Raw genomic sequence first — 13,351 nt, forward strand, 5'->3', positions numbered from 1 at the left:
GAAGGAAGGAAGGAAGGAAGGAAGGAAGGAAGGAAGGAGCTTTGTGCATCTCCAGAGGTTCCAGCCTGGGGACTGTGTGTTCATGTGGCCTCCTGGGTGATGCTTCAGCACGATCCAGAACCTGCCATCCCACTCCTTGCGCTGGCGTGAGCCCGACAGCCTCGGCAAAGAGCCTCGACACTCCTGGCACTGCCTCCGGGGAAGGAGGGCTGTCGGGGCCCGTGCACAGGCYTCCCACGCCAGCGGGAGCCTAACGCAGACTGCAGCTATTCCCCAGAGCTGCACGACACACGGGCTGCTGGATCGCGTTCCAGGGATGAGCATCAAGTACAGCCAAAAGCAAACAAAGGCACGTTGACCTCGCCGCCGCCAGCACAGCCACGGCGGCCGAGGCAATTAGAAAGCATAAAAAGAGTTATTAAAGAGAGTCACCCATGCCAAACTCCTCGGGAGGAGATGCTAAGAAGTTGCCCCTGCCCCATCGGAAGGAAACCCTCACATTGCAGCCCATGGGAATGCAGCCATCGCCCAGGAACAGCTTACAAGCACAGAGTACAGTCAGAGTGACTTCAGTCGAAGAAGATTTACACAAGCCTCGAAATCTAATAGCRGAGTTTACTTTGCCAGAGGGCCACACCAAAGATAGTAAAAGGCAGTTTTAGCTCACAAATCCGCACGCTTCCACRGCAAAGCAGCGGCGATCGTGGAGTGTCAGCACTGCAGCAGACCCGTGGTGGATTTATGGTTTTCACAGTTTATTCTTGAAGAGTTATTGTTAACGCCATTGTTAGAGAGTTACTGCAATTAAAAAGTCCAGTCACACTTATCATTTTAAACATAACTAATAAAAGAGCCCAATAAATTCTGAGGCATGATGTATTTGCTTACGCTGCTAAATTCATGAAACTTTTTCATGCTGGACTTTTAACTGATGCACAGATAGGTTTTGGAAGCAAATTGCCTGTTGTAAGCTGCTTCTCCTTTAATGTGCGAAGTTCTTTATGGCTTTTCTTTAATAAAATCTATGAAAAAGCAGTGCTTAAAGCTTTATCTCATGCATTCTACAGATGATCATAACCAAAGTGCTGCACCTCTCAAGAGAGTTGCCTACTGAACTACACATTTCAGGTTCTTTTTTCATAAACAATAAAAAAGAATGATTACTTATGTTGCAGCAGGGCAGACCTTTGGTGTTTCTCATGTGAGCAATTCTTGCTCTGTTTCCTATCAAAGCTTTCAGAACATGTACTTTCCATCCTTTTCTCCCATGGCCACAGATACAAATCCCACTTCCCACTTCAGATCACCTGAATTCATATGATCTGCAGTGTCTTAAGGTACATGGAGGGACAAAGAACCCAGACAGGTGGACAGATAAGTTTTACCCAGCATTTCCTAACATTTTGTGAATTGCTCACAGCAGTGTCATACATGATCTACTCATAAGGTTATGAATCTCTGTTTTAAAATGCTCCAGGGCTAATATTAGCCTCAAATACCACTAACATACAGAGGCTCTGATGCCAAGCCAGTATATTGCGATACTATATATACATTCCAAATGGTATTTATTGAGATATAATACCCACATGAGCAGAATTCCTCTTGTAGAAGCACAGCTACTATAAAAATCCAAATATACATATGGAGAAAGCATACAAAACAAAACYTATATCCAGCATAAATCAACTTCCCCGTTAACAAACCGCAGTTTGCACCTTGCGATTCACTGCAGCAGTTGGGGCTCTGGCTCTCTGAACACTAAGAGGTTCGCTGTGTTGGAGACCGTGTGATGGGTTAAGCACACGGAGTGAGGAAGTCAGAAAAACAGCGCGCGTGATCTGCAATAGAGATTACTGAGCAGAGGGGCGTGCACAGGACGGGGCTCCAAGAGCCCTCAGAGGGTTTTGGGGGACTTTGTGCAYGAGTTTGAAACCCACCATAGAGGAAACGCTGATCAGGAACTTTCGAACACACTTGTTCATCCCTGACCCTATTCCTTCCCACCTGCGAGACAGCAATAAATAAACCTTGCCACACAAATAAACCCCGTGCCAGGTGCAGGATGACCGGCAGGACGAGTGAGCCCAGTGCCCTCACATCTCCTTTTCCAAGCAGGACAGTGATGCCTCCACCCTCCAGCACCCAGCTCCAAGACCAGGGGCTGCAAAACACYCTCACCGAGAACAGCTCTGAACATCCCCTGCCAACTTGTGCACTCTGCATCTGCGACAGAAAGAAAGAAAGAAAGAGCAGGATCTCTTTTTTTTATTATTAAATAAATAAAGAAAAAACTTACCAAAAATAACTGAAGTTCTCTAAAGTTGCCCTGAAGTTGAAATAGCGCAGAGCAGGAGCGCGGCGCCTGCCTTGCGCCCTCCCTCCTTCCCTCCCTCTCTGGCTCCCTCCCTCCCGGCCGCCCCGGRCAATTTTCCTTCTACGCAGAGCGGGGCGTTGCTGGGCCGTGGGRCTGGGGGATGCAGAGCGTGGGGGCAGCAGCAAGCAGCTCTCCTGCACACAACGGCGCGTGGACAGCATGTCTTGGGGTGCCCCAGCGTCCTCCTCCAGCTCTTTTATTTACTTATGTATTGAATGACTTGTCATTGTCATTTTTTGACAGCTGAGGAACTGTTTCCCCCCAAAAAGCCTGAGCGTTGACCCCACAACTCGCACCATGGGAGCACTGGAGCACTTGGTGTTTCCTCCTGGGGTGAGCAGCAAGAGAGCCGCTTGCAGACAGCAAAAACCTGCCTTATTCACGTCCCCACCCTCTCCTCTCCGCTGCTGCTTTCTGTTTCTCCACCATCACCCCCAGCACGAGAAGGAAACTCATAACGCAGCCAGTTCATCCCTCTCTCTTTAGCTTCAATGAAGAAAAAGCACCGCAGCACCTTTCGCTGGAGGCTCACAGCAGCATTTGACTGTCACTTGAGCGCTGTGAAGTGCGAGGCAGGTGTGGGAGTGCAAAATGCAAACCCCACCTGGGCACCTGGACAGCCCCTGCGACGACTCCGGCCRCTCGGCCAACACACTCCAGCACAGCAAGAACAGGCAAAAAACGAGCCGGGAGATAGACTTGTGTTTGCAGAGCAGCTCCATCTCATGCTGGGGCTGCTGTGGATTTTTATTTTTATGCTGTGTACAGATGTTCCCAAATCTGAATTTCTGCAGATCCAGGATTTGTGGTGCTGTTTAGAAAGGGTACGCACCATAGCTGCACATGAAATCCGACAGAGACAGCTGGATACCTGCCTCCGTGTTGCACAGATACTGAGCCCAGGCATTATCTGAAAACTAGATCTGAGCAGAACTGCAATTTGGGAAATATTTCTGTATAATTACTATCTCTATATAATAGATTTTAATTATATAATTAATACACACCCTGCTGCCAACCACATCAAAAGAAGGCARAAATAGGCTGAGGGCAGCTAATGCTGGGGAGGGCTGGGAGGGTTGGCGAGGAGGCTGCGCTGCTGGGTTTGTGTCTTCCCTCTGCTCGGCCCCAGCAGGTGCCAATGTCCCCTGTCCCACTGTATCCCATGTCCCCACTAGGAGAGAACTCTGCAAAATGCTGTAAATGGTTTTGCTCTTCTTGGCAGGTGCCTTGCTCTTTAGTTTGGGTTATCACCCATCAGGCTGGGTGCTGCAGTGCTGGGCTCTGCTCGATCAAGCCGCAGGACTGTACCAAAGTCTGGCCGTTTTGGGCCAATTTTCAGCACAATCCCAATAAGCACATTTGTCTCCCATCTGCAGAGCCAGTAGTGCCACCGGCAACCCTCAATCAGGGCACAGCCTGTGGGTGTAACAGCAGCCGTATGTCCAGGGTGCCCTTCCCGACTTTATTTAAGCTCTCTTTCTGAATATATTGATGGGTTATTTTCTTAAAGCACACAAGATAAAAAAACCTTACATCCAAGCTGACAAAAGCCAACTGTTTTTCTGCAAACAAGAACAAGAAAAAGCCATAAACCTGGCAGAAATGAGTACATGCCTTATTGAAAACATTGGGCAATCTACATTCATCATCACCGGCTTTTTTCCAGTTTAATCTTGGAGCGGACATGTAAGCCCTAGCACCCGACCAGTGCTGCCCTAACTCTCGTGAACTCACCTCATATATTAGCAATTTTTCCCCACGTAACTTCAAGTTTAAAACCATGCCTTTGGATAAGTAGTAGGACATCTGCATAGTACAGCTCTGTAACTATGGGAGTATTTTAATGTTATGTTATACGGAAAAAAATAATGCTTACTTGATTTATTAAAAAAAAAAAAGTTGCAGAGGGATAGCACAGGTTTTATAAAATCACATACTTTTCTACCAAGCTATTAAAAAATGATACCAAACTGGCAACTTCCAATTCTCCAAATGATTCCAGCACAACAGAGCTGGCTTACTCGCTGAGCATAGCCCAAATATCAACTAGCATTGAATTCTACATAACACAAGGAGTGGATTTACACTTCTTGACAGATGTCTTAATATTGGAAGAGCAACTCTGGATTATGTTGAGGCAGGAGTGGACGGGCCTCCCCGCTCCGCTGCCTTGCCAGTGAGCGTGGCTGTGTCTCAGATTTCTCCCTTCCACCGTTAATCCAGCTCTCTAACTTACAACTTCTTTCCTCAGTTTGCAGGTAGGGCTGAGGATGCACGACAGAATGACAGGAATGACACCTGAGAGTTTTGGTTACTCAAACCATGACCCATCAACAGGCTGATATCAGGCCTGCCCATGAGGGTGTGCTGCTTTACTGTAACTGTGAAACGGCATGAAAGCCAATGGGTATTTTCCTCTCTTGTCTTTGGTTCAAAGAGAGGGAGATGRAGCGTTCACTGAGAGTAAAGTAAAACACTCTCTGAAACATAAATTCAAGCAATGTGTTGTGGAGGATGAGTGTGCAAGCCTTTCCAATCCTTTGCTTTGACAGCGGCTACAAATGTTGAGGTTTGCGAGGGGAAAAAAGATGCAGAAGAGAAAGATGCAGAAGAGCAAATGCAGTTGAAAATCAGTCTAGTAACACTGGAAAGGAGTAGGCAGCAGCTGGGTACTGTGAGATCTGACCACCAGCTCTCAGAGCAAGCACAGGGGAAATGTAATTGTAATATTACTCATCACTTCTCATCACTTTATAGCCATCACCTATGCTTTGTCTCCCAGGAGTCTTCATTTTGGTAACACATAGTGCCAAATAGATATATATGTACACAAATGCATATATGCACACSTATATATATCTATTCTGAACTAAAAAGGTACGTTAGCCAACCACACAGAYTCTTCTCTTCTGAAATATGTAAACCATTAACTTGATTGATTGGCTTCWTCTTTTTTCTTTCTTTTGCATAAAACACATCCAGCTGCAGGTAAGCATATAACCTCATAAAGAGAATGAGAGCCAGGTATGGAAATGAGGTTTCATCACTGCCTCTTTTAAGAAGATTCAGAGTTGGCCTCAAAGACCTCATTCTGAAGTTAATTCAGATGACTTTGTGAGAAAAAAAAAAGAAATGAAAAAGTATCATTCACATATCTTGTAACCTAACCAGAATCAGTCCTTTGAGTAGATTCATCTCTTTTTTTGTACTATTTGTGGCTGCCTGCCAGGCTCCACCAAGGCTACCTGCACGTGCAGCGGCCGCTAGGACAGCTGTGGCTGCACGTAGGACCAGGCTTCCCCTCGGAGAACATAAACACACGTCAAGCCCACAGTACCCAGGGACCCACCGAGTAGTAAAAGCTTCAGCTCAAGGGAAAAACAAACAAGTCCAGGGTGGGGCTGTGTGTATTTTAAGGAGGTCAGACGTCCTCTTCAGGGATTCCTCTGTATATTGTTTGCACTTTAGTGGTTAATATTTTTGCTGATAATCAAAAGCGAAAACAATTAACATTCCTCTCTCCCTTGCCCAAAGAAAAGTTGAAAAAATGATGATTTGCAACCAGCATAAATATATATTTAAAAAGCCTATGAATAACAGAGAAAACATTAGCTAGAAATGAAACAAAGCAAGACATTCCTGAGACTGATGACCCTTTCGTTAACAGGAGGAGGAGAAAAAGGAAATTAATTCACTCTGGATGGTTTTATGTTTCCTGGGGCATGGGCTCTGTCTACTGTTTTCCTCCAAACGCCTTTCTGCTGGCTCGCGTGGCGTGAACATTAACTCTCTGCCCTGAAAAGGCCAGAACAAAGCAGGAGAAGGAGAAGGTAGTGATGCAGCTGTGGCCATGCCCCATCCTGGGTACTTTTGATTATGATCAGCTGATGATGTGCTGTGTTCTTCAGTTTGGAAACACAGGGGAAAAAAAAAAAAAAAAGATGCCTTAAAACCTGCCAAACTCTAAATGCAGCATTCCCAAATTCTGCATTTTTGAGCAATTGTGTCATGGGTGTTCCTGATTTCTGAAAAGAAAGGTACTTTTAAATCCCTGTGGAACCTCTATGGTATTTAACCTGGATATTTTATCAAACCAAAGTTGCAAGGATGTTGCCACTGATGTTTTCAGGTCACATATAATAATCAGACACTGATAAAAAGAAAAGAAAATGCAAACATTTGATGCAGTAGTTTAGATAGTGTTTGGAAGAAAAGGCACAAGTTTTCAGTTCTTATAGAACTAGAAGACCTTGGTTGCTACACTATGATGTTTTTGGCTCTTTTCCAGTCACCCTGTGAAGGGATAGCCCATACAAAATTGAGGAATTTGGGGTGAGGCCCATACAAAATTCTAGGAATGAGCTTACACCCTTTGCTGATTTCGCAAAGTTAAAGTGCTTTTTTTGGGGAGACTTGTATGGTCAAGTCTGGTAACAAAGTCTATCACCAGCCATGCAAACGACTGAGAGYGAACCTTCCCTCATTTTTTTTCTTTCATTTCCCAAAACCTTGAAAATGATTCTTAAGCAAACRTCTTAATGAAGGAAAGTACTGACAAATTATGTCACTGCATTCCCCCAGGTCTCTATAGCATTTGCASRGCAATCACTGGTTGGCATGCTGGTTGAAATGCAGAAGATGAAGGAGTAACTAGGAACTTGGATGAAATAATCCCTTTGCTCTGGCTCCAAGGTTCTACGAAACCYTTGGTGCTGGCACAGCTGTCAATATTCACAGGGCCCATCTCAACTGACCTGGAGAASGGCTGTTTGTGCAGTGCCCATGGTGGCTCCCAGCATGGAGGTACATTTCTATCTAAGACTGTTGACCCAGGCCAATGAACATCTTCTTGAACATCGTCTATCATGGGATGACAGTGTCCAKAATTTTAACCTGCTCTATAGGCACAAGGTAGAAACTGGCCCTTGAGAAACCTAGTGAGCAGTAAAACCAGAAGAAACTCCCTCAAACTGAGACAAAGTGAGCAGCAGTCCCCTTTTTGCTTCCTCCTCCTTGCTTTGTTGCTTTCTATCCTGCAGTTTTCTTGGCTATTAGGAGCCCCAGAAAGGGAACTGTGGRGAAATGACAGTTCTCAGGGAGTAAGAAAAAGTGTTCTTGTCCCCTGCATCCATGGAGTGACATTAGCTTCATTCTGGGCAGATGTCACCACTTTGAGCAGGTTTGGCTGTGAACTCAGTAGCCTCTACAGAAGAAGTGGAGACCTGTCCTAGTCTCAGAGTAGTCCCCATGGAGCTTGTGGGCACTGAAGCCCAGAGGTTCAAGAGTCCCTTCCAGMAGGCCCCCTCCTTCCTGAGGACATCCATCAAAGAAAGGGTTCCYCAGCACAGTGACATTCTCCGAAACACCTTTCCCCATTGCTTCACTACTGTGTCTCAGGCCAGTCACTCCCTGAGAGGACCAACCCTATATGTAATAATAATTCCTTCTAATTTGTTAATGATGCTAGTGGTAAACAAAGTCACYGTGCAGTCTTGCATGACACACAGGTCCTGGTTGCATTTGCACAGAGATAGGAATCAACAAAATGAGAGGAAATAAATCACCTTGTTTCAGGAGGGAAGATTATACACTGTAGACTTTTGCTAGCAGAAATGCTCCAAATTTCTGAYGGAAACTAGTGGAAAAAACAGGCTAAGATGAAAGACTGTAGAGTCAGAAGTGATGTGGAGGTCGGAAGCAAGGAAGAGAAGTTTCCTTGGAGTAAAATGTCCCACASACTCTGAGCTCTAGCAGCAGGGAATTGTTGTCTGCCATAACGTGCTGTCTTGCATGAGTACTTGTTTTTTTCATTATTCCTTTGCTTGTAAAGAAAATTGTTTGATTTTTTTTAAAAAGCATTTTCTTTAAGTATTTGATGAGCAGGGGGAAAAATTATTTGCATTTTAATGTTTTAGTGTTGATTAAAGAATCTGGGAAATTATTTTTATTAATTAAATGCATCTCAAGAGTTACCTAGTTTGACCAGTGGAAAAAAAAAACACACAGCAAAAAGAAAATAAAGTGGGGAACGGGGTACTGCTTTACTGTTTTACTCCCCGTGGCCAAGCTCCGGCGCTGCCTCCGAGCCCTGCTCCAGCACGGATCCAGCCCCTGTGCGGGCGGATACATGTGCCGCATCCCAGCCCTGGTCTGTGACTAACACAAGTGACTCAGGCAGCAAACACAAGTGGCCATTCACAGGCTGTGCTATTAATGCCTCTCTTTTCGTGCTATATATATACAGTTCATCATCTGCTGCTGCTGACTGCATCTGTAAGGGAGAGATTGCACTGGGCAGAACTGACCCTATTCATGTATTTCCAAACTCAAAGTCCTCCTGGACAAGAACCTCTGCACAAATGCCCCCTGGGATCATCTCAGACTGCCCTGCATCCCCTCCTGCTTCCCTTGCAGGAACTGGATCCCACTTTTTCATGGCCAGCATTTTATCAGTAAAACAAAGACGAGGGCATTGGTGGCCTGCCATGAGCCAGGACGGGCTGCAGTGACTGAAGTCACAGCTATATGCCCTTGTGATGCATTATAAATGGTGTGTTATCCGTGTCTGTGAGGAAACACGGGAGTGCAGAAAGTGAAACTGGAAATTGGTGAGCACAAAACCCAAGCAAGTGATTCAGCCTGTGTGGAAAAACAGATCTCAGCGGGGCAGGTCTGCAGTCACCCTAAATTAGGTACGGCTGCAGGGGCTGATCATTTTGCTCAGTAGCAACAATATCTGCCTGTCTCGCAATCCTGAAAAACATACAGGGTAAGAAGGTCACATGGACTGAATACGAAACGTAGCTCCACAGATCCCTTCCCTCCCAGGCCTGTCTGATGGCAGGAGAAGGTGCAATTATGTCCTGCCCTGTGGACATGAGGATGAGACAGCAGGGAGGATTTTGGCTGGTATTTGAAGACAACAATATAACAACAGCAATTAGCCAGATTTCATCTGGCCACATTGTCTTCCCTCCTCCTTTCACCTTCAGTGGTGCTCAGTCCAGAGGGCGTCTCATTGACTCACATTTCTACCTTCTCTCTGCTTGGAGGGCTCAGTAAGAAACACGAAGAACATTGCCACCTTCCCACTGCTCACTGACAAGGGAAAAGCTCCTAATGGTAATGGGAAGCCTCTCCAAACAGCCTGAAACTTTAGAACTGGCAAAGAAAAAAAGAAAGAGTGAAAACCCCCCAATGTCCCAGCTGCCTCATCCTAGCTTGTGCAGACCCTTTTGAAAATCCTGAGATATCTCACAAAGTACGAGGCATGAGGAAAAATATTGTATATGTACACCTTGTAATCATGTTATTATAAAGCCATGGAGAAGTTTTGGATGTGAGTTGTCCAAGAAGGGAAGAGACAGAGAAGTCAATTTGCTTTCAGTCAGGAGCATGAGTCTAGAATAAAATCAGCTAGTCCAGGGGGCTATAGATACCCCAGGCAAGTTTGAACATTTTATTTACAGTCTTGCACCTACATCTCGGAGAGCTTGCAAATCTAAGTCCTTGCATCAATTTGAGGCAGGAGGAAAAGTGCAGGTGCCAGCAAGAGCTTTGAAGATGTTTGCTCTCTGTGGCACCTGTCTAACTTTTCAGTAAACKTGGAGGAAGAAGGAAGAAGAGCTGTGAGATGGAGGAGCAAGAGTATGGTTGAGATGGTCTCAGGTAACTGCACGGAAAAGTCTCAGTGAAATTCTGAATGACAGCTTGGAAATGAGATTAGACTCAGCTAGTGTTAAACCTCTCTTTTCTTAGTTTAGACTTTTTAAATCTGGGAAGCTTTAACTTTTAGCAAGGGAACAAGTTGTAACAGAGCCGTATTGCAGAATAGCTCTTGGGATGCCTATGAATTAGAACAAGTTTGGAATCAGTGGAACAAGGCCCACTGTAAGTCAGGGGATTGTCCACTCTTCTGTAAAAAGAAAGAAGCCAACCTGGCAGAAGTTACCCGAAGCCTTACCTTTAAGACAACCCATGACTTTTAAGAAATAGTCATGATAGGCCCCAAATGACCAGGCAATAAGCAGAGTGGGAAAGCAGCGCTAGAGTCATGGATGAATGGTGGGACAATGGATATTCGCTCTGCTGATAAAGCCAACGGCAGACACCTGTGAGCTGGGAATAGTCTTCCTTCACTGCTAGATTTCCTTGGCTACCTGACTTAATTCAGTGGCCTTGTTTTTTCTTTTTTTTTTTTTCCCTTGATAACTTCTCTGCTTCTGGTCAAAACAGATCCTGACAGGGAACACCCACCTGCTGGGTAAGGTGGGATTGGCAGGAGGTGACAGCTGAGAAAAGCCATGGTACACTTTAGTGCAATATTTGCTTGAGGAATTCAAGTCAGATACAGGGTAGATCTGGTCAAAGCTTGGCTTCAGACATCTCCAACTGGTCCGAAGGAGCTGTATGGCAGACATTTCCTGAGCCCTCAGAGATGGACACCAACAGTGGAAAGGAAGCTGGAATTTGCTGAGTTGAGCAAAGTGGAAAGGAATCGAAGGGAGCTGGTACTTCAGGTATGTGATTAAGACCTTTCTCTTGTGTATTTTCTGCCTGACAACTGCATTTCACAAATATTATAGCAATTAAATTTACTGGGAAGAGATTAGATGAAGATTTTGACCATGCAGCAAGCAGCAGATGTAAAAAATGGGCTCAAAGATCTCTCTAGCCAATGTGCTTCAAACAGCGCAACTCCAATTTCAGACCTTGAGTGCTCACAGCAAAAGTTATGAAAGACCAGTATACAGAGGAACCTCAGCTGGAGAATTCAAAACTATTGCTGTTCTTTTAGAAAGCTGGAAAATCCCTAGCTCTGCATAGAGTCTGCTAATAACTGTCAATCATGAAAGCTTTAGGCTTTTAAGTGGCACTTTGCCAGGAGAAAGAAAGGTGGTGCACATCAAAAATATTGTTTCTATTTTGACCGCACCTGTTGACATTGACCCAGCAGCAGATGGAACATGTCATGTGTTTTATAACAAATACTATGTCACTCTGCGCAGCCCAGATTGCAGGACTTTCCATAGCATAATACACTGCAAGTCCACCCTTTCCCCTCCCATGTGTCTAATGCAGTAACTAAAAGATGATTTCAAACCCACTGCTCCTTCCTGGCGGACCCCCAACCATTGCACACATCTGCCTTCAATTCCAATTGGTCCCATTCTCTATTTAAAATGAGGATAGGGATATCACTTAGGTATAGGCACAAGCAAGAACGTGTATGCCTTGGCTCAGCTCATCAGTGATGGCTTGAGGTGGAGGACACTCTAAGAAATTAGGTTGCTGTTGCAAGCTTTTACACTAAGTCACACCTTTCCCCCAAACTCTAGGCTGAGCGAGCTGTGCAGACTGCAATTGTGGAGGGGTGTCAAATAGTATTTACTGAGAGTCATCATGAATAAATACCAGATTTAGGACTTTTCCATGGTTCATTGTAGTATCCAGGTAAGGGAAGCAGCGAGAATTGYTGGAGAACTGTCTTCCTCAAGCAAAGGCAAACTTTTATTCTGATAAAAATACCTGCACCCAATGTGCTGCTGTCTAGAGAAGACGGAATTTGTGTAACATATATGACAGAGGAACAAAATATGGTGTAAACCAAGGCCTCAGGAAGCTGTGATCCAACTTACATATTTGGCCTGTTTAATCCAAGGATGAAAATAATTACACAAAGTAAGTCTAAGCAATCCCAGAAGGATTTGAACATATGAAATACAGTCATTGCAAGGAACGGAAGGAAGGGAGAACTACACCAGCTTCAGTTCCCTTTGGTTTCCTTAGACTCATGTGTGAATTTGGCCCAGAAAACTGTCTGGCATCAGGGATGGTGATCATTCATCCCATTCTATTTACACAAGAATGTGGGAAGGGCTTAAAAATGCTTCTCTTCTCCCGTCTGGGGGCCTGGGTTGGTGCCAGTTAAGCCCAATGATTCATAACCATTTCGAGAAGCTCCTTGCCACTCTTTCTAGTGCAGGCATTTGTAAAGAGAGCAAATGTACATACTACATGCAGCAGCACGTAGATGGCTGTGCCAGGACAAGGGGACTCTATCTTGCTGTGACAGCAGTGAGAGGGAAATAAAGCAAACTGGTCATCTCATCACACCCATCCAGCAAGATTTCTCCAGTCCCAGCAGCTGGTGATCAGAAAGGCTGATCTCACATGCAGCAGCGCTTAACGCGCTCTTTGAAGCTGCCTCTTTCCAGCGCGCCAGGTCCCCTCTCCCTCCGTGCAGGTGCAGGAGGAGGTGCAGCATGGGGGGCAGGCAATGCCCTGAGGGGGTCCTGCCCGCACAGAGAGGAAACACGAGCGCCTACCTGGAAAACGCAGCTCGGCGTCTGCCTCAGCCTGCCCGCTGACGRCTGTCCCTGCCGCGACGGACAGACGGACGGGCGGACGGACGAGGTGCTTGGGGTCATTCATGGCCCGGCCGGGTGGGGCGGCCTCAGCTCAAAACCCCGCCTAGCATCATGTCAAACCCTCCCGAGCAGGGATTCCYGAAGCCAGCTCCCTTGTACGAGCCTTCACGCGCTCTTCTGCGTGTGGACCCGCAAATCGCAGCCGTCTGACTTGTCTTTGAGTGCTAGCCAGGGCTTTGTTTGTTTTCTCTCCTCTTTCAAAAGTTCTTTGTGTCTCTCTGGCTCACTTAATAAGCTACAATACTCAGCGCCTCCGCTTTTAAAGTGCTGCCCAGAGCCAATCAGCTCTATCTCTTCCTGCAGGACAGCTGTGCAATGAGAATGGCTAGGCTGGAAAATGAAGGAGCTGACTGTCCTAGGATGAGTGTCAGGGATTCATCCAGCCGATGTGGAGAAAACCATCAGCAAGGACATAGTGGCTTGGGTTAATGGCTCTGATAGGGTTCACTCCTCGGTTTCGGCAGTGCCCTGCAGCCCACACTACCACAGATTTCCTCTTAGTGCTTGCACAGTTAGCTGCATTAARGTATCCTCTTCACAA

The 13,351-nt window shown here is 45.8% G+C and overlaps 1 protein-coding gene across 1 annotated transcript in view; it reads right to left on the reverse strand.

Moving 5' to 3' along the window:
* The window catches only part of LOC112947184 (protein AHNAK2-like), a gene marked incomplete at its 3' end in the record, with an annotated part of 39,005 nt that extends 26,191 nt beyond the window's left edge, over positions 1-12,814 (reverse strand). Inside the window, exon 1 of the mRNA XM_026039207.1 lies at positions 12,709-12,814. Coding sequence (XP_025894992.1) covers positions 12,709-12,814 — 106 coding nt within the window. The remainder of the gene's footprint in view (positions 1-12,708) is intronic.
* Between the last annotated feature and the right edge of the window lie 537 nt (positions 12,815-13,351).

Source organism: Nothoprocta perdicaria, unplaced genomic scaffold (genome assembly GCF_003342845.1).
Source record: "Nothoprocta perdicaria isolate Ctin4 unplaced genomic scaffold, notPer1 scaffold_223, whole genome shotgun sequence".
NCBI lineage: Eukaryota > Metazoa > Chordata > Aves > Tinamiformes > Tinamidae > Nothoprocta > Nothoprocta perdicaria.